General features: G+C 30.0%; 1 protein-coding gene across 2 annotated transcripts; it reads left to right on the top strand.

Moving 5' to 3' along the window:
* Positions 1 to 5,516: 5,516 nt before the first annotated feature.
* Positions 5,517 to 17,949, top strand: LOC113401334 (serine protease nudel). 2 transcript variants are annotated; one of them, XM_064215451.1, is made up of 26 exons: positions 5,517 to 5,658; positions 7,168 to 7,243; positions 8,049 to 8,162; positions 8,240 to 8,887; positions 8,964 to 9,018; positions 9,096 to 9,209; positions 9,447 to 9,694; positions 9,809 to 9,963; positions 10,098 to 10,225; positions 10,317 to 10,497; positions 10,730 to 11,058; positions 11,201 to 11,499; positions 11,589 to 11,704; positions 12,177 to 12,336; positions 12,430 to 13,618; positions 13,799 to 13,968; positions 14,042 to 14,155; positions 14,238 to 14,415; positions 14,508 to 14,927; positions 15,013 to 15,201; positions 15,544 to 15,691; positions 15,951 to 16,113; positions 16,365 to 16,547; positions 16,725 to 16,956; positions 17,071 to 17,199; positions 17,537 to 17,949. In XM_064215451.1, the coding sequence occupies exons 1-26, from the start codon at positions 5,605 to 5,607 to the stop codon at positions 17,847 to 17,849; spliced, it is 6,105 nt and encodes a 2,034-aa protein (XP_064071521.1). In that variant the 5' UTR covers positions 5,517 to 5,604; the 3' UTR covers positions 17,850 to 17,949. The 2 variants fall into 2 exon arrangements, with proteins under 2 accessions (XP_064071521.1, XP_064071520.1); XM_064215450.1 differs by having other exon boundaries at positions 16,359 to 16,547.
* Positions 17,950 to 22,226: the final 4,277 nt, after the last annotated feature.

Here is a 22,226-nt window from a genome sequence, read left to right as displayed (position 1 = left end):
AATACAATTAATTCGTTGTTTAATAGTTAAATTTTATTTAGAAATGTATGTATACTCTGTGCCGTATATTTAATTGCTTCAGAACTTGAAAGTAAAAATATCAAAATCAAAATATGATATTTATTAAAATATACTTTAATAAGTACTTATGAATGGTCGAGCATTACGAACGCTTTTGAATATACCGAAACGAATGTAAAGTACGAAAAAAAGAGTAACGTCAGATCCTTTATCCTTTATTTATATTAAATAAAAGAAATAAATTACTTTTAATTTAAAAAAAAAATGGTAAGCGTTAGTTCAAGTTTATTACTCATCAGCACTTTTAAAATATAACAAATATACAAGCCGTTGGTAGCTTTGATATGCTGTTTCAATTTGACTGTTAGTAGACTTTGTTTGTTTGAATGCGATAATCTCAGTATTTATCAGTCTGATTAGAACAATAAATTGTGTTTTATTATTGAGTTTTATATAGATTTTAAAATACCATGACGTGAAATTTTTGAAAATTTTAGTGATAAACATTTTATTAAACAACACAACCACTTCGATTAATTGGTTGAATTTTATGGCAAACCTTGCCTTGCACCTGTTTTCTTTGGGAATGCTTTTGTTAATGGTTTGGTTCCCTAATACTATTTGGAATAATAGATAGACGCGCATAGCAAAATCCTAAACGGCTACGACTATATCGGCTAAAATAGTGTGGATCTACTCCACTTTGCTAAAACCACAAAACACTTATAGAAAGAGAACTTACCAAAAATTATCTATATAATAATTACTTGTTTCCTGAAATTCCTGTGCACAACAAACCTAACCTTCACCGAGAACAAACCTCAAATAAGAAATATTGCTTTGAATTATTTTTATATACGTATCAAAGACCGAAACCTAGTAATTTACTGAGTTTACAAAGCAAATCGTGTCAACAGTTGACCACGCATGGCTAACAGAACGCTACCATAACGGTCATGACCATTCATTATCAATTATTCATTTTCCCTTTATTGACATACATTACATTGACGGCCTGTGAATTTCCCACTGCTGGGCTAAGGCCTCCTCTCCCTTTGAGGAGAAGGTTTGGAACAATTTCCACTACGCTGCTCCAATGCGTGTTCATGGATACATATGTGGCAGAATTTTGTTAAAATTAGACATATCAAGATATTGTATATATGTGGATATGTATGTGGCAAAACATACGTACAAATTTTATCAAGATATTTTTACTACATATAACTTATTAAAATCAATCACTTAAATGAAAACTCAATAGTAATAGCATTGATTTCAACCCGCAATATTTGGTTAGTGACCACCTCAATATGTACATACAATTAAAAAGAAAAGAAACCAAAAGTCTACTTCACCTAAAATCATTTTTAATTTGCGATATAGCCTCAATATATTTCATATTATATTTATGTAGCTATACAAATTTATCGCATCAAAAGACACGGCCCTTTAATATCCACACCGTAGGTGGTAAATTGTGTCAACAATAGACGACCGAAAGAAGAAATGACTAAGGAAAACATGGTCCGAACTATATTCGACTTTTGTCGGATGAATTAATAAAAAAAAAAACATTTAGATTTTTTTTTTTGCTGTTCTATTTTCAAATGATTATGAAAATAAAATCGGGTAAATTATAGAACCTTGGGAACTAAGATGTTATGTCCCTTGTGCCTGTTGCTACAGCTACATTTATCGAATTGTAAAATGTTTTAATCTAAATCAATTTTCATAAATAAGTTTATACATATCAATCGAAATTTTAAATATACTATATATATGGTTCAAGATCATCGAACCTATTTGATTTTATCAATTAATACGAACATTAATACAAATATTAATCCCGGGAATATAATATAAACGCTACAATGCCGTAAGGCATTAAATTTCATATTTCAAACATTTACATGAGCACAAATTACATGAAAATTTAAAACTTCAGGCGAAATTATTCGTGTTATAACTATGCTTAACCATCAATTTCAACTAAAATAACCTTTAATAACATAAATTAAACACGTTTAAAGTATCCACATAAGCGATCCCTTTAGAGTCCTTTTGATGCAAATTTCCTTTGACAGAAGTTAAATAGCTTATCTTTTGATGTTAGTCATTTTGATGTTAGTCTTTTTTACGATATACGTAAGCGAACAAGCAAAGGGGCCACTTGATGGTAAGTGTTCACCACCGCCCATAACCAATGGCGCTGTAAGGAATATTAACCATTTCTTAAATCGCGAATGCATTACCAACATGATGTTTCTTAATCGTTCGAATCGAATCGTTATGTCTCTTGTGCCTATAGTTAAGTTAAGTTAAATACATTGATTCACTCTCCTTTCAACCGGACCACAACAATACTGAGCACTGCTGTTTGGCGGTAGAGTATGTGATGAGTGGATTGTACCTACCCAGGTGGCCTTGCATAAAACCGTATCACCAAGTAAAGTTTTCATTATATCCCAGTCTTTTGGGATTCGAATGTTTCAAATTATGTATTTGTTGATTACAATTAAGCAAAGCTACAAGTGTATTATAGCTATTAGCGTACAGCAGTATATTCACGAAAATAAAATACTGTATTGCTTTAATGTCTATAGTAAAGAAGTTTAATGTATTTGTTTGTCCGTAGCTTACTTACCTCTTGAAATACTAAGCTAAAATTTAAAAATATTTCGGTAATCGACTTCAATGTTCTTGAGTTGTATTTGATTTTGATCCATATAAGGTTTAGTTAGTTACATAAGTGAAGTTTTACTAATTACCTGGCGGTCGATGACCTGGGTTCAAACACCGGGTTAGACTAATAAAAAATAAAATAAAAAAAGAAGAGGGCTATTCGTGCAATTTATAACCTGGGCCCAAAAGATTCGTTAAGAGATAAATTTAAAGAAATTAAAATAATGACTGTCGCTTCTCAATTTGTTTTTGATAATGTTATGTATGTACGCAAAAACATAAACGATTTTCCCAGAAATTGTGACGTACATTCTATTAACACTAGGAACAAGAATAAACTTGTTACTCCAAGTACCCGATTACACAGGGTTAGTAACTCTTTTTTGGGGCAATGTATACGTTTTTACAACAGGATCCCAGAAAACGTTCAAAATTATTCAATTATAAAATTCAAAAGAATCGTTAAAGAGCGTTTGTGTGCTAAAGGATATTACAACACTAATGACTTTTTAGTTGACTGCACACCTTGGGAATGAAATGATCGCCTCCAGGCTGCTTCAAATAACTAAAATAGAATTATCATTGTACATAATAATGGTTAAAAAAATATATATATATATCCCGCTGAGTTTCTTTCGCCGGTTCTTCTCAGGTCCGAGGTGCTAAATTCCGAACCGGTGGTAGATTTTTGACAATCAATAAGCAAGTGTAAACACTTCTATATTGAATAAAGATTTTTCACTTTGAAAATAAAAATGTTTTTCAGTTTTTCTTTTTTTTTTTGAGGGGTTAATTAAATAAAGGGCCTTTTCCGTTCCCGGGACTCAAACTATCTCCGTACCAAACATCATCTAAATCGGTTAAGCGATTTAAACGTGAAGATGCAACAGACAAAGTTACTTTCGCATTTATGATCAATAATATTTCAAGTTAAGGAGACAAATTTTACTGTCAAGAATAAAAGTAACGCTTACAATAATATAACTAATAATAAAAAGTCATAAACGTCATTGCATTTTATCGGAATCTGTTTTATATGTCACTGTTTATCGTTAAAGCAAAGGAAATAAGTGCCGGAAAAAACAGTAATTGACTAATGGATACCATATTAAAAGTAAGCGTTGCTAATTGATACGGACAACATGCCTTTTAACTAACTGATTTCATTCTATATTTATGTACTACCCTTTCCAGCTTTACACGTGTGCAACGTTATACAATTTTAGATGTAGAACAGATGTAAAATGTAGAATAGTAGATTAAATTCACGGCTTACGTCTACTATAATATGCATGTATTATACAAATAAAGCACTCTCCTTATTGATGAAAACCGCATTTAATTCCGATGGTTGTTTAAAATATCTAAACGTATAGATAGCGGGAACTATGTGGAGACAGAGATTAAATACTCGTATGTTGTCTGTTTGCTTCAATGTATTTGAAAGTCTGCTCTTAATCAAAAAAATCCCGCTGATTTTCTTTCGCCGGTTCTTCTGAGATCCGAGGTGTTAATATCTGAACCGGTGGTAGATTTTTGACTATCAATAAGCAAGTGTAAACACTTCTATATTTAATAAATATTTTTGACTTTGACTAGACGATTCATGTTGCCTTCGATTGAGCATTTTATTGACAAAATCATGATTACATTAATACTGTTTAATATAGATCTCCCATTTATGCTAGTTTTCCAGATTAGCACGCATATGTATACGAACGGTCGCATTTATAGATATTATACAGCAAAATAAAGATTCAACGTATAAAATCATTTAAATACAAGATTGTATAAAGTACATATGTCGAACCAGATATATACCAATGTTATTCACATAACATTAATTTAATGACCTCATTATCCTCTTGGCTCCTCGTTTTGTACATTCGAACCCTTGTTTCGAATTGTGCGAACCCTTGTTTCAATTTCTGGTTCAGTCCTGTTTTCTCTCCTGTCATATCGAATTGCCGTCTCATTAAAATGTTTGAGTAGGTACAATAGAAAGAGCAACTGTGTTTACGCAATTACTGCACAAATGGCCTGTAATTAAAATTGTTCGGCCTAGTCGTATTAGTAAAGCAGTTGTTTGTCATTTAACCTGAGTCATTTCTACATATGGATGTTTCTAAACGTCTAGCCGTTCCTTTAATTTATTATGCACCCGCAACTACCTCATTTCCTACTGACTACCCGTGTTGAGCTCATACGCGATATATTAATGCAAAGTTATTAATCTTATTTACGCCTTTAATGTTGAAATTTTCAAAAATGCTTCATTAGCGAATGCTTACGTTATAAAATAATTTTTTGTTACAAATTTCTGCACACAGTAGTTTTGGCTGTGCGTTAATAATCAGTTAAGACAACCGATTTTATAAGTATGTTTTCAATTATTTTGTTATATAACCAATAAAATAACCAAAGTATATTATTACAACCAAAGAACGTCGACTAACACAATCACAATAGTTCTTAACAGCTTTAATTATCTATAGCATTCTATCAAATTACAGTCTCTCTGATGTCATCAAATCGACACCTGATACAGACAGTGGAGACATTTCTATAAAAGTAACGCACAATTGGTTGCCAATTTTATACTCCATTAAATATATCCTGTAGCCATGCCATAATAGCCATATTAAGTATACTTTAATAGCAATAAACTAAGATCTCTAAGAAATCTGAATTCATTTTGTAATAAGATTATTTATTTTAATATACAGTTCAACAAATAGTATGTATGTTATAAGTAACAATAGATAATAATCAGCAATTTTGTAAAACTCATCATCAACAAAAACGCGACCCGAATATTTGTTGAACAGCATAACGAAACAGTAGCCCGACTGTCATGACATGAGCCGGTACTTTACATTTTAATATATAAAAATATGAATGTCATTTGGTGACCGATGTGATATAAAAGTTTCGCATTACAGAAAGTCAAACGTAAGTACTAATTGTGTTTTATAAATATTTTAAAGAATTACAAGTGTAATAATCTAAGATATTAGGACTAGATAACGTTCCGTCCTGATGTTATATTCTATCGTTTTTCTGACTAATTTATTAAAGTAAATGATTATGTCGTTTTTGAAAGATATGGAATACGATTTGAGAATGATCAGAATGCTTTTATTCTATTTTATTTTTAAATAATGTCATAATTAATGGATTCCTAACATTAGAATAATCAACTTTGTAAACTTAATAATAAAACTAACTATTGCAAACATCATGTCCGCGAAGAATTGGTCTAATATTCCATTAAATGTGTGCCGAGAGAGAACGATATTACACCGAAGAGAATCGAATCAGCGACGTTGACTTCGCTAGACCTGTATACCGTTGCGTTCTTGAGACATAATTTGTTTTTAATTTATTTTACGGAGCATATAAGGCGACTAAATGCATATTTAGTCGCCTATTAAAGCTTATTTACAATTTGTTCGACGTTGATTCGGGGGATACCCTACTAAACTAGTTATTTTAATGACAAGGCGAATGCGCCTACAATAACTGTTCAATGTTTTACCTCAGTAGACGTATACCTAAAAGCAAACTTAAATGGACAAAACCAAGAATACATTTAGATATAAGAATGTGAATTGTTATATTACGTCAACTGTGTGTTAACACATAGCTGGTTGACTGAGTTTTCATAAGAAAAAGAGTAACCACCGAGTTTCTTACCGTCACAAACACAAACATTTTTATATTATATAATTATTATGAATCTGAACGTATTTATATCACTTTTTTGTGTTTATTCTAGGAGTTCTTTAATTTTATCTTATTATATAAATAAAAAATCTTGTGTTTTGGTTTTTATTCTTTCATTATCTACATAACATTAGTCTTCTTTATATTCAATAATTCGCTTACGAATATTATTTTCTTTATATTATATCGGACGCAATTATCAATCGAATTAAAAATAAAATCCCATAAAATCGGCTTTATTTATTTTGGTATGTATGTTCATCGATATCTGTGCCGAATGTGTCTATTTATTCATTTTGACGACGAGTTCTAATTGAAATTTGAAAAAAGATCGGTCACATTTAATTTAGCAGAAAATATTCCATCCGTAAGGTTAGAATATTCGCATAAAAAACTGTTTCTCGTTCGTTTTTTAGTTTTTATTTTATAATTAAATAAATATGAGGATGACAAAATCCACCATAAACTAAGATATATATTCCCTTATTTAATAGTGATATAAACAACGACCAACCAACCATTATTATGTACTTAAAACTTTTGATATATTAAAAAAAATAGAATTACTGTTAGCTAAGTGAAACAAATCTACTTGGACAAGACCCATATATATATATGTATGTACGATGTAATTGTTTATAATTGGAATATTATTTTAAATAAATGCTTAAGAATAATTATTAAGAACAATTGCGTTTACTTTTTATGTACTAATTTATACATTATTTCATTCAGATGATTGCTGAAAATACAGAAGAAAATAAAATAGTCGGTCTTCTACCTATGGGATTAGCTGAGACAAATGATGATGGTAACTTTGTTTAATAAATGAATTAATTATTAACTATACTTAATTTACTCTAACAAATTTATATAACTCCAGTTCGTCGAGGTGCAAAACTTAATTTCAATAAAAAAAAAAATCTTATAACAAATATAAATTCTCATTTTTTTTCTTCTACTTTAGTTAGACAACCTTTTTTATAAACTAAAAATTTACAGGATGTTATGTAAATACAACTGTGTTAAGATGTATGTAAAGTTTACATTTACTTGAGGTAAAATCTTGTAACTAAATTTTGAGCCAGTTCGAATCAATCAGTTGTGCTGCAATTTAACACAAACTTTAGGGACTGATGACGATATGATTTATTTTAAAGATATATATAAGCTAATTTTTACAAATATTTTGTGGTGAAACATCTATTAGTTGGGACTCATATTATCACGTTCTCATATTCTTTCCGCGACCATACGGCATCTCTCCCTTTGTATGTACTCAAAGCGTATACTTTGTTGCGAAATATCATTGAAATATTACGAGTAAAATTTATTTTAGTAACGAAATGCTAATGTTTTTTTTTAATTAATTATTCTTTCAATAACCTTCATATTCGATTCTTCACATCTACGCCACTTCTGTGAAGGCCACATTTTTTTATTATTATCCCTTTTTTCCGTCCTTTGACATTTCCCAAAGCACTTACAATATTGTCGTCGATTACACAAGTGCGAGATTATTATATTATATGAGTGATTAGTGGTATTGATGTATATCATCCTTAAAAGAGTTTTAGCTCAGTTTTAGCTGATACAAACATTATTATTAATTTCAGGACGAAATGGTCAAAAATGTTACTCTATTATACAGAAAGTACTTGCAATAATATCTTTAATTTTAATAGTGATTGCATTCTATCTATTGATATTAAGGCTACTGCAGAGTGACAGTAAGTTAAAAATAATAAATTATTCTCTTATTGTTTTTTGAGATAATTATAATCTTTAATTACGTTTTTTTTTAAAGATAATGTTCATAAAACAGAACTAATCGTTCTATCTGGATTTCACGAGGAACAAAACGTTTCAATATTACAAGACGAAATAGAAATTTTGCTTCGATTGAAGAATAAAACATCAAAACTAAATCCAAGTGAACGAAAAAAAAGAGAAACTGTATCTTCAACGCAAATATATAAAAGTGGAAAATTAGAAAGAAATATTAAATTTAAAGATAACGATAAACAAAAAGCAAAGAAAATTATAGCAGAACACGAATTTCTTTGTAACGAAGATAATCACAAAGAAGCTTGCAAGGAACTCGTTATGAAATTGAAATCCCTTACAGAGAATAATCTTTCAAATCATCGTATAAATAAAGAAGAATTAGATCATATAATTAAAGAAAATATAAGGAACGTAGTTAAAGATTACCCAAAACTTAGGGTCAAACCTACAGATGTATCAAAAAGAGAAACAAATCCTATTCATATTCCTAATTTTTTAACACCTATAAAAAGTGTACCTATTGACACTTATAATTTTGATAATTCTGAACAAATACACGGAACGCCCCAACATTCTATGATTCATTCACGCGACGTCCTAAACCCACAACTAACGGAAACATGTTTGCTAAAGCGACTCATGAGACAGAGTTATCCAAATTTACACGGTACAGTATAATAATATATTAACTAGTTACATTGTATAAAATCACCAACATGTATTAACGTTTCTTAATATTTTAGGTATATATGATGCTCCTCATCATGAATATCAATCATTTATTCCATCGTTTCCTAGGTAGGTTATATTGTACGTTCACATTTTTTACATAATTTATTACGATATTAAATGTCAAAATATTTTGTTATTTTTAGACAATTTTCATCAGATTTTATTTCATCTTACGTCCAAAATCGTGCTATGGATGCACCAAAACATAAGCCACATCCGCAAGATATTGAAATTGCCATGAAATTTATTGCTCCCAAGTAAGTAATATAATAAATTTAATGGTAGCTGTAATTTATTTAGCTCGTAAGTAAAATATAAACACCATAATATAATATTATTTGAATAATAAATTGTTTATACTCGTAAAATTAAATTGCTATTAAAACAAACATTTATATTAGTAACAAGGCAACAGATGCTTTAAAAGATAAATAAATTTCAATTTATTTATATAGTGTTCTAAGCAAACCTAAAAGAAAATGAATTGGTTTTAGACATGAAATAGCTTTTAAGGAAGAACCGCCTAACACTTCTGTCCATGAAGTTGAATGTCCGATGGGTAAGATATCCTGTGAAAGCGGTAGCTTCTGTGTTGATGAAAATAACTGGTGCGATGGTAACGTTGACTGTGATGACGTGAGCGATGAATCTAGATGCAGTTGTAAATCTAGAGTGGATGAATCTAGAATATGTGACGGATATTTCGATTGTCCATTTGGTGAAGATGAAATGGGTTGTTATGGTGAGTACATTCAAATTTTACTTTACTATTAGAAAGAAAAAGTAGACTGAAAACTGTGACTAAGTTAAAATAAAAAAAGAACTTCCAATAATAATTATTATCAATCATCTACAGGCTGCAGCGAAGATGCATTTAGTTGTGAAGATCTTAATTTTAATTTAAGCACATGTTTTTCTAAGGAACAACGCTGCAATAATATAGTTGATTGTCCGAATAACAAAGACGAAATTGATTGTACAATGTTAGCCCCAAGTTTACACAAGAACCCCGTGAGTACATAATTTAAAAATCTGTACATATTTTTTTATTTAGCATTAAAAAATAAAATATTGTAGTTCCTAATGATATACCGATTATAATTATATTATATTACAATAAGAGTTCAAAATTGTGAATTTTGCAGCTGTTTGCAATATCAAACACAGATGGGTACTTACACAGAAATTATAAAGGAAATTGGTACGCTGTTTGTAACAACCCTTACATGTGGGCACATGATGCATGTCGTCGTGAAACAGGCCTTATTATAAGGTACTTTATTTCAAGTCAGAGAAAATCTGAGAAGAAACAGTTATAAAATTATTTTGGATTATTAATTTTTTTTTATTAAAATATCTTACAGACCACCATTTATTCAAATCTTACAAATAGACCCATTACTTAGAGTAAATTACATAAGTACTGCTCCCGGGGGATTTTTACAAACAAGTAACACATGTTTGAATTCCTCTGCCGTATATGTCACGTGCCCCGACTTATTGTGCGGTACCAGAGTTCTTACTGCAACACAGCTGTTAAAAGAGGTAAGTTTTCTTTTCGATAATTAGTTTAAATAGACGATTAATAGACTGTAAAATGATAGCTTCTTTTAAAAATGCTATAACTCAAATTATAACTTGAATTTGATTAATTTAATACAGTAAGTATTTTATTATGTTTATTATTACTAAATGAATATGAAAAATTTAATTTAACCTTAATTCAAATATATTAGGTACTTTTTGTCATATAAACTTTACGGTGCTTTTGTCACAGAATACTGCGATAGAAAACCATCTCTTTGGCCGGAACAAAAGATATCTTCTCCAAAGGCAACGACAACCTATGACGTTTTACGGCGGTCGAATGAAAAGAAACGTAGGAAATAAAAGCGTGAGATCAGAGATCCCTTTGAATTATTTAAGTGACGGTAAAATAAATGAAGTAAGGAGCAAGAGGGCTCAGGGTAGAGTGGTTGGAGGTAAACCTAGTCAGCCGGCTGCTTGGCCTTGGATGGTTGCTTTATACAGAGATGGAGTGTTTCACTGTGGTGGAGTAATAATAAATCAAAATTGGGTCATGTCAGCAGCACACTGCGTGAATAAGTAAACACATTATTTAATAATTACAAAAAAAAAATGCATTATTAAATTTACAATAATTATACAATTGTTTATACAAGTTACTCATGTTCTATTATATAAAATTCACAATGGCCTTTTTAATATAAAACATTCTACCATTCAGGTTTTGGCAGTATTATTATGAGGTGCAAGTTGGTATGCTTCGTCGATTTTCTTTTTCACCCCAAGAACAAAACCATCGCGTAACTCATATAATTGTCAATCATAATTATAATCAAGAGGACATGAAGAATGATCTATCATTATTAAGAGTAAAACCTGGCATACAATTTAGTCGCTGGGTGCGTCCAATATGCTTACCAAGCCCAGAAGTTGCTGGCGCAGATTGGATGTGGGGACCACCAGCTGGAACCATTTGTACCGCTGTAGGATGGGGAGCTACGGTAGAACACGGACCTGATCGTAAGTAAAATATATTAAGACGCAAACATGTTTAATTACTGTTTACAAAACCAAAGTTTATGATAAAATCAAATTAAATATAATTACAGCTGATCATATGCGCGAGGTAGAGGTTCCAATTTGGGACAAATGTAAACATCAAGATGATTTAGATGGCAAAGAAGTATGTGCTGGTCTTGTCGAAGGTGGAAGAGATACATGTCAAGTAAGTCATAAGTTTTATAAGTACATTTTATTGATTAAAAGATAATTATTTTAAATGCTTAAAATGGTATTATTTTAGATTATTAGATAATTATTTAAAAAAGAAAAAATATATTTAAGCTGACTTTATAGAAGATGCGGGATTCTTATTAAATTTAAGTTAATATTTTTGACACTAAATTACCAATGTGCCATCAACACTGGAAACCAATATGTTATGACCCCTGTACCTGTAGTTACACTGGCTCACTCATTCTTCAAACCGGAACCCATAACTAAAGTCACAAGGGTCATTAGATCTTAGTTAGCATATCCAATTGAAATATATATAGCTGTTTGTTGGTTGAATTTGAATAAGTAGGTGGGCTCTACCTAGCGGGGCACAATGTACGGCAGCAAGCAACAATCAAAATTAAACAGTATAAATACTGTATTAATAATATTAAAAAAGGTTTTATTTATTACAATTACAGGGTGATAGTGGAGGACCGTTATTATGTAGAAATCCTTTGAATACTCAACAGTGGTATGTAGCAGGTATTGTTAGCCATGGAGATGGTTGTGCAAGAAAAGGCGAACCTGGAGTTTATACAAGAGTTAGCCTATTCGTGTCTTGGATAAGATATCACATATGTAAGTTTATATTAATCAATCAATCCTAATTATAACTAATTTGTACAGTTGATTTAACTAATGTTTTAAAAGCTAAATTATTTCCTTAAACAGCATCAAAAACTTTACCAATGATACAACCAAAACAGGAATGTCCGGGCTTTAGGTGTGATTCTGGTATTCTAAAATGTCTGCCAAAAAAACGAATGTGTGATAAAATTATAGACTGTCTTGATGGAGAAGATGAATACAACTGTGATGTGGCCAGATCTTCAGTAAGCAATACGATTTCAGAGCCAATTACAAAATCAGATATTACGTCACTAAATAATGAAAGTATGAATAAACGAATAAACGAAGAAACCTTAAATAATGAAAACAATTCCTTAACTCCTGAAACCAGTATTGAATACGTTGCAGATAGTCAGAATATCATAAACGTAACCGAATCAACTCAAACAACTTCTTATATAACTTTATCTAACTCAGACGATCAATACGTCGATGAAACTATAAGTTATTTACAAATTAAACCTAATAGTGATAATGCAAGAAATATAATAAGCCCATTGTCTGTCACACAATCACTGAAGTCAAGTACAGAATATACCAAGCTCGAAGAAGATTTAAAACATGCTTCTACTGTTGAAATAGCACATGTAGATTACTCACACGAAGAAGAAATTGATACAAATTTTGACGAAAGTGTTACAATTGATCCAATTAAAACATCATCAACAACAAATGAAGTGATGGAACAAAAAGCATTAAATATTAAAACATATCCCTTAGAATCAATGTCATTAGAAAAGAATATTATCAAAGAAAATAATAAAATTAATTCAGATTTAAGTGAAACAATAACGACAGCTTTACCCTCAGAAACGACAATTTCCATTACTTACTATGGGAATGATGAACAAACGACAAACAGACTGGAAGTCGATGATGTTCTGATAGCAAGTACTGAGGGCAACACCAACAAAGAGTCTATAAAAAGTTACAAAAGTTATATAAGTAATGAAACAGATCAAAACTCGCATGAATTTATTATTGAATTTCTTCCTTATACGAATTCGGTTACAGAAAAATCTGAGGTTTCCGTTAAAAATAATACTACTAATCAGATGAGTGATCAGATAATTTCTGAATCAACTAATGTCGAACATAATACGCGCAATCTTAAACAACTAGACTCTAGAGACGAAGCTGTTAATAACATAGTAGATATCATGCTTTCAGAACTTCAACCTGCAAAAATTAGAAAGAAACATCTAACACCAATAGACTTCCAATGTAGAAGGTAATATTTTATACTTAAATAATTTTTGATCAACTCTTTTATTAACATTAAAAAAAATATTAGAAAATCATTATTTTAAATTAAATAAAAGGCAAGTGTAAGTTTAATCATTTTCCAAAAGAGTATAGATAAATAAATAATTATATGGAATGATTGACGTTAAATAAAGAGTGTTCACAGAATATACCAAATCGTTCCTTATGCGACTCGATGCGATCATAAAGCAGACTGTGAAGACGGCACCGATGAATTGGATTGCACATGCCTCGATTATTTGACAACATATGATAATAAACTTATATGTGATGGTAATTATGATTGCGCAGACGGTCACGACGAATTAGATTGTTGTAAGTACCAAATATAACTATAAAATTTAAAAAAAAATCGACTTTTCACTATCATAACAATAAATGATTTCAGATAGTTGTGAGGAAGATCATTTCCTCTGCAAGCGAAGTAAAATATGCCTGTCATCAAATAAAGTTTGTGATGGCAAACCGCAATGTCCTTTAGGAGAGGATGAATTAGATTGCTGTAAGTATAAAATTTCAAATAAAAAATCAATCACGTTTATGCAAGTATTAAAGTCGTTCAAATTATTCAAATTTCGTTGCAGACACTCTTTCAAATGGAAAATATATTGATTTTGATTTGAATGGTAGACCAGAAGTGACTTTAGAAGGTTATTTAACGAAAAAACATGATGGAAATTGGCAAATAGTATGTGAAGATGATGTATCGATTCATGAACAAGAAGAAGCTGCTTCGCATATATGTCGATATCTTGGTTTCAGGTATCTTTGTTTTAATTTATGTGATATAATTACTACATTTATATAAAAAGCTATTAGTAAATAACTATGAATAATTTTGTTCTTATTTTTAGTTCAGCAAATAGATTTATGATAAAGTATATAAATTTGAAAGGTGACTTAGATAATTCTAAAGAAAGAAATAAAAATAAACGAGACATCGATCTTAAAGTTCCGGTTAGTTTTGCATATAAAGCAAGTAATGATAGCCAACTCAATAATTATATTATAAAAAATCCTGAAGTTATAAAAGAAGAATGTGTGCCCAATATTACAAAAACTTGTATGGCGTTGTTTATTTATTGCGATCATTCTCTTTATACAAATTTTGAAAAGAACCAAGAACTTGGACACAACAATGAAACAAATTCCGTTTCTAATGATTTATGGCCCTGGATAGCTAAATTATATATAAATGGAAAATATAAATGTATGGGGGTTTTGGTAGATTTATCTTGGGTTTTGATGGGTAATTCCTGTCTGAAGAGTGCTACGTAAGTTTCTCTTTTTCAAAAATATACAAAATTGCTTCTATAATATTGCTTATACATAATATATATATTTTACAATTGATTTCAGATTAAGTCATCATTTTATTTCAGTCTCACTTGGATCACATAAAACTCTCGGTTCAATTATAGGTCCATACGAACAAGTATATCAAATCGATGCAAAGAAAGATTTATATCGCAGTAAGGTTATTTTATTACATTTGAAACAACCAGCAGTTTATTCGACTATGGTAAAACCTATGGTGGTAATAACTTCGTAAGTCTCATTTTATTTAATATATCAACATTAAATTAGGCCATAAAAATACAAAAGATTTTTTTAAAGCGTTAAATAGAAGAAAATTGTGAATATAATAATTGACGCGTATACAAAATTTTGTGTTTGTGATATTGGCTGTTGAGGACTTTTTGCTCTGGGGTTTATCCTGAGTGTTAAATAACATCATGCTTATCATAAAAATGCATTGTCATCGAAACTGAACCAATACAATTTTAGCTCCGTGGGATAAGAAAAAGTGGTTCTAATTCAGCTTGCAATGTTAAATAAAATCTTTAATCGACATCAGCTTACTTTTTAGTATATTATATTACGTTTTAGGTATTTTGAAGATAATAAAAACTCAGTATGTGTCGCAGTGGGACAAGATAAAAATAACGACACCTTCAATGTTTTCTTAAAAGAAACCGACGAGTGCGACTTACATAACCGATGTTTCATTTTACAAAAGCCATCTACTTTATGTCATGTTAGTACAATCTTGACTTGTTTGTTTCTGAAATGATTATATATTATTTTATATCTCACTAATATTACATCTTAATCCAAGCATAGCTTAAAGAGTCCAAATCATTAGCACGTAGAAAATTAAATAACTCAAATATAACCAATGGCGCTTTAATAATAAAAGGCATTATCATATTGGATTACGACCGTACCTATTAATTTATTTTTAGTTTGAGCAGAGGTCAATAAATAGGAAATATTATTTATAATTTAATTTACAGTCAACTATGAGTTCCCAATGGGCAGGTATAATCTCTTGTCATACTAAACAAGGATGGTATCCAGCAGCCTCATTTATAATAAATAAAGAAAATTGTTCGTCAAGTGATCGAATTATAGGAACTGATATTGGAAATTTAAAACACGAAATTAAATATTACGAAGGTAAATAAATAAACAATTATAATAAAAATTACATATAAATAAATAAATAATCACAGTGACTTGACACCATGAATACTATATATATGACATTGTAAAATCCAATTACTTCGTTAAGCATTGCTCGATGTTCTATGAACGTGTCCTTTGCTGATTTAGCAAATTTGTTAAAATAAATTTAGTAATTTGCTCACTCAACTATAAACGCATTTAATATTCGAGTAGTACGGCTATAACAGAAAATTTAGTTTCAGATTCCGTTGACCAAAATGAGTTTCACAATTGTGAAGGAATAAGGTGTAAGCGTGGGAAGTGTATAAAATTACGTAACATTTGCGATGGTGTGACCGATTGTGAAGACGGCGTTGATGAATCGAAAGACGCATGTAAAAAGAAATCCGTTATATGCGATAAGGATCCACATTTTCGTGGCTGTGGTAAGACTAGTACTATATTACAAATATTTGCTATAAATGAAAAAGTCATTAAGTAGAATATATGATTATATAATGAAAAATAGCTCTATTAGATATTAAACTGCATGTACTGCTAAAAGTACATTTTGAATTGATCAGGCTAAAATCGAAAAAAAATTGTAATATTTAATTTTTCAGAATGTCCAGTTGGACAGCTAAAATGCCATAATGGTCAATGCATTTCCAAAGAACTTTTCAAAGATGGTCACGATGACTGCGGTGATGGTACCGATGAACCTGGACAAACGACTTGTTCTGATTATTTAAGTCGTGTAATGCCTTCTAGACTATGTGATGGCATTCTTCACTGCCACGATAGAAGTGATGAAGACCCAATGTATTGTAAATGCTTTGCTAAGGAGGCATATAAGTAAGTTATCAGAATAAACCTTCTTGTGTGTAATAGATTAATGTAGCTATAGTTTTAGTGGAACTAATTATAAGTACGTCTTTTGTTCTATTTATATTTCATTTTATGTTACAGATGTTCTCAGGTATCCAACAATGAAGATTACTGTGTCGCTTCTGATATGGTTTGCGACGGTATCAGAGATTGTCCGAATGGAGAAGATGAGAGAACTTGTATAGGCCTTAGATCACCCGATGGAACTCCGTGAGTATACTTATGTATTTTTTAAATAATAATGCTAAATTAAGGATTCATCGATTCAGACTCTTTTGGACCTGCAAAAGTAATCTATAAGGAATCACTTTCTATCTTTTCCGCTTGCATGATATTAACGAGCATTCTCTAAGAGTTACCTATAATTAATAATGTAGTCATTGTCGTATACCACTTTCTGTCATTTCAGGCGAGGCGAGTTTTGAGGGTGTTCTTTAAGAATAACTCTTCTAAGTTCCTTTCACAAAATAATTTTCTTCTTTCATAGAATAATTTATTGTACCTTTCGCATTTGAATATTTGTATTAAACTATGTATCTAATTTCAGATACGGAGTTGGCGAAGTAATCGTCAGATCACACGGTGTTTGGTATTCAAAATGCTTTCCCAAACAAAACCATACGAGATCAGAATTGGAGGAAATATGTAAAACTCTCGGATTTATAAGTGGCCACGCTAAGGAACTGACAATGCCCCGAGTTACAACAGATAAACACAACAATGTTGTTGTTGACACGTTTTCAAATATAACGCTAAATTTGAACACTACTATTACATTGAGAAATAGTCATACGCCTATTGCCCGCGCGGTTGTCGACGAAAGGGAAGATTGCTATCCAGTTTTCATAGAATGTCTTTAGATGTCACACTCGTCAGTGTTTAATAGTAGTTTTATAATATCTATGTATTGGGTACTATATATGTTAATTGTAAAGACACCATGCAAATCTTAGAATTATATTTTTTACATGCAATGATTTTTTAATTTACAATTTTAAATAATCCACTATATTCCGCGGTTGGAGTATTCCGAAATTAGTATTACTTATATTTAATTTTAATCATAGTAAGTTAGTAAAACAATACAATGTCTGATCTGGTTCCTACTGTTGTAGTTAAAGTTATTTTTTTAATATCTAAAAATTAAATAAGCCAAACAATATGATTAAAGTGTATGGTGACGAAAAAATTAGACTGAAATATTAACTTTGTACGTGGCGCCATCTGTTTTACGCTTTTATGACTATAATTATTATGCATTGACGTCAAAGTATTAAATTAAAATTTTAACTAAAAAATATAAACATGTTTTTAATGAAGCGTGTATAAGCAATTAACAACAATAAAAATATTATGAATGTATGTTTTTAGCAACGCCATCTATGTCACTAGTGTTGTACTAAATAACTAACTTAGCGTTACAAGATGCTTCAATAAAAAGGCGCGAGATGTAGACATAATATTTCAGTTTTAAATTATATGTTATATTTCGTATGATTTTTTATGAAGAAAAGTTTAAGAGCAAAGGAAAAAAATGATTTTCCTAAATAACTTTATAAATAGTTGTACTTTGAAGTTTATACTTACATATAAGTGAAAAGTATAAACATAAGTAGGTAAGTATACTAAAAGTACTTATAAACTATTAAATTTAAAACTTTCATCTGAGTTATTTGTCAAAATGATTTTTATATACGTACGCACTTGCTATAAAAATTTCTGAAATCAGTAACAAAAGCGCATTAAACGATGCAATTTGTAAACAATTTTTATCTATCCGCTTGTAGTTAGGTACCTATTGTGCTATAACATATATAGGAAGACCCCGTGCTTCCTTCTTAAATTATTTAAGTATATTAAAATATAATACTGTACTGCTGTATACTTTTTCTTAAACGTTACGTAATTTATCTACCAATATGTAACTACCAACTAAGGCGATGTAAACTTTAAGAACATTATATGTTACATCATAGAATAATATATGGGACCATCTATGTAACCCAATAAAAAAAATTGTCATTTGTGTGCCGAAGTTAGGAAGTATACACTTCTCTGCTTCGGGAAGCACTTATACTGATAGCCTGATTACATTCCGGTTCTATTGGTTATCTGTCCCATCACATTGAGTTGTAAGTGAGAATGTAGATTGCATCTTACTTGTGTACATAATATTTCTTTATCAATTGAGTTCTTCTACTTCCTTGACATTAGTCATCGTATTATTCGATAAGAATATTAGGTATTATTATTATTGATTTCTCAACATATTAATATAATTAACTCAACAATTAATAAACCATTATGATATAATAACTTACTGCATCCAACAGCTTGTAAATATCTCAACCACTTTTCTGTGACGCGGAGCTATCGACCAAGCTACCAAAGCCGTAATTGCTTGCACTTGGCAATGTGGGAGAGCCAGTGGTTTTTTTTTTTTTCATCCCGTTTACACATTGCTCTGACCCCATAAACGGCATAAGTCGAGCAACTTATATTGACGAATAAGATATTATTAAGGGTTAACCATAGAATAATTAATTTAATTTATTTTTATATTTAGGAGCCTCTGTTAAAATATAGTATATAATAAACGCTTTATATTTGTAATGTGGATTTATATTGTATGCGGTCGTCAGAATTTGTAAAAATATGTATGATAAAAAAAAAAACCAAACCAGTCTACATAGAATATTTGGTTCATTAGACCGAATCGTGTCCCGGGTCAAGAATGTAACCTCTCGTATCATTTAATGTGCATAATATTAATAAAATGTATTATGATTCATACATTTTACTTTACATTAGAAAAGAATTATGCCACCAAAAAGGAATGACGGATTTACATAATGTATACTTTTAGATAAAACAAACGATTAAAACTGGTTCGATTCGAAACAAGTTTTTTGATTTTGTACATAATCGTAAACACTTATATAAAAATGACAGGTGCTTCAAACTGATTCTTAGCTTTGGAGTTAATAAAATTCGATATGTCACTTATTACTTTATTAAGAACGCTATAAAACCTTTCGATGCTATCTTAGAAATCAACGAATTAATAATAACCTAAATATATAGTTATGTTGTAGCGAAACTCGAAGTATAATAATAATAACTCTTTATTGTACATACACGAGAAAAAAAAACTTACATTCAATAACACAATATAAAAAAAAAGAAATGTACAACAGGCGGTCTTATCGCTTAAGAGCGATTTCTTCCAGACAACCAGCATGGAGGAGTTAATATGAAGAAGCGGAAAGCGGGTGTATAGCACAGAAGTTAAATACTATATGAAATTATATTTATACACAAATTATTACACTAAACAAGATAAATATACTACATAAATACATACTACACATTAATATAATGTGTATTATAAAATAATAAGTATTTAATTTTAATGTAATAAAATTTTAATCGCATCATATTGCCTAAAATTAAATCTATCGTATGTCTTACTACCGAAGAGGCTCACAGTTTCTCAACAAAATGAGTATTTCAAATAATAAAATGTATTCAATATTAATTCGGTGTTATCTTATTTTACAATTTAAAATACATTCGGTCAATTTCTTAGCAAATATATAATTTATTTATCTAATCAAAAACCTATTAATCATGACGTTTAGAACGTTTTTTTTTTTTCGTTTACAAGTTTATTAATATTTACTTGTCTATATATACAAGAAATATACCATTATAGTATACTTAAGATATTATAACCAAATCGAATTTCGTATAAACGACGGTGCATTTTAAATAACCTGACTTAGATTACGAGCTTGTCATATAACAAATAACCATCTATACTAATATTATAAAGGGGTTCGATTTGTTTGTTTGTGTGTTGATGTAATCTCCGGAACCAATGATCCAATTTAAAAAAAAATTACTAGTAGAAAGCTATATTATTGAGGGCATGGCATAAATTATATTTATTTTGTATCATTTGCATTATTAATAAATCGCACCGGAGTGAAGCCGGTCAGGTATTTAACTTAACGTAATATAAAAAATTACAATAAGGTATATTGGGTATATTGTATATAATTTGTATATTTAAAGAATACAAGTGAATCTACCGTTAACAAAAGTTTCTTTTAGGATTTTCGTACATTTTGTCCTTTCTCTAAAATTTATTCTTTGTTAAATTGTAACAATTTAATAATTTGCAATCATGAATCCCCTTTTCATTTTCTGCACATCCACGGCTGGAGATCTTCAAAATGTGACCATTACCGATTTTTTGTTTGCTGGATGGAGAATCTATGTTAAGCAGATCGGACTCGGTAGTTGGCACTGTGGTCGGGAATTAAATAAAAGTCTGATTTCACCAAGACGAAGACAGGACTTGTTGCTAGTATGTTTTATACATTTAAGAATTCTAATAGCGTAAATATTTCACACAATAATTAATAAAAATTAAATGAATGCTTTTAAGATCGTTAAATTGCATTGGGTTATTTCATAAGCTTTTATTTAAGTTTATCTTTATATATAGATAAAACTTCACGACTCCATCAACAACTCCTATCAATCCATTGAGCGAGCATTGGTTTTATAATCTAAATTTGTAACTTAGTACATATAAACAATAAATTAAAACACAAATGTTCTGTATCTATTTATTTTTTAATCTTCCTTATTCTATAGTTATATATATCAGAGGGTTAGCTTAGCAGTGACATAATCATGAGCTGTTACTCTACAATATCTTTCAAATGGTAAATTAGTCATTAAACAAACAGATAAGCACGTTGTGATATATAACTTTATATTAATCAATTAATACACATCTCTGTCTAAATACACCAAAAATATATTCGTGTGATTAACCTTATAATAGAAAATACATTAACAAAGTGTTGAATTAATAAATCACACCGGAGACAGTTGTTCGGTCACTAAAATAAAAATATAAATCTTGTAACCTTATACCTGTTTAAGTTGAATATAAAATGTTTCGACGCCGTAAAGTCTGGGAATATCGAAATTACTTCAACCAGAGACATTCAAATTTATATTTTAAGCTGCTGAAAGAATACACTTTCCGAACTGAAATTATAAATGACTACTAGTTTAAAGTAACGAATGAACGACATATTATTCAAAATTATCAAGAATGGGTTAATATAAATCCGTAGATTAAACAAGAATCGGTTTTAATATACTATGAAGCAAAATCAGTTTAAAATTAAACTAAGGATTCATATGTTCAAAATACA

The sequence above is a fragment of the Vanessa tameamea genome, chromosome 7 (assembly GCF_037043105.1).
Source record: "Vanessa tameamea isolate UH-Manoa-2023 chromosome 7, ilVanTame1 primary haplotype, whole genome shotgun sequence".
NCBI classification, from domain to species: Eukaryota; Metazoa; Arthropoda; class Insecta; order Lepidoptera; family Nymphalidae; genus Vanessa; species Vanessa tameamea.
This window is presented reverse-complemented; position numbering and strand designations above follow the sequence as displayed.

Bases quoted from the DNA above. Each gene is read 5' to 3' on its own strand.
- LOC113401334 (XM_064215450.1), top strand. From the start codon at position 5,605: ATGTCATTTGGTGACCGATGTGATATAAAAGTTTCGCATTACAGAAAG. The intron at 7,244-8,048 runs GTAACTTTGTTT...TATTAATTTCAG, and splicing joins AGCTGAGACAAATGATGATG to GACGAAATGGTCAAAAATGT. The intron at 11,705-12,176 runs GTAAGTCATAAG...TTACAATTACAG, and splicing joins GTGGAAGAGATACATGTCAA to GGTGATAGTGGAGGACCGTT.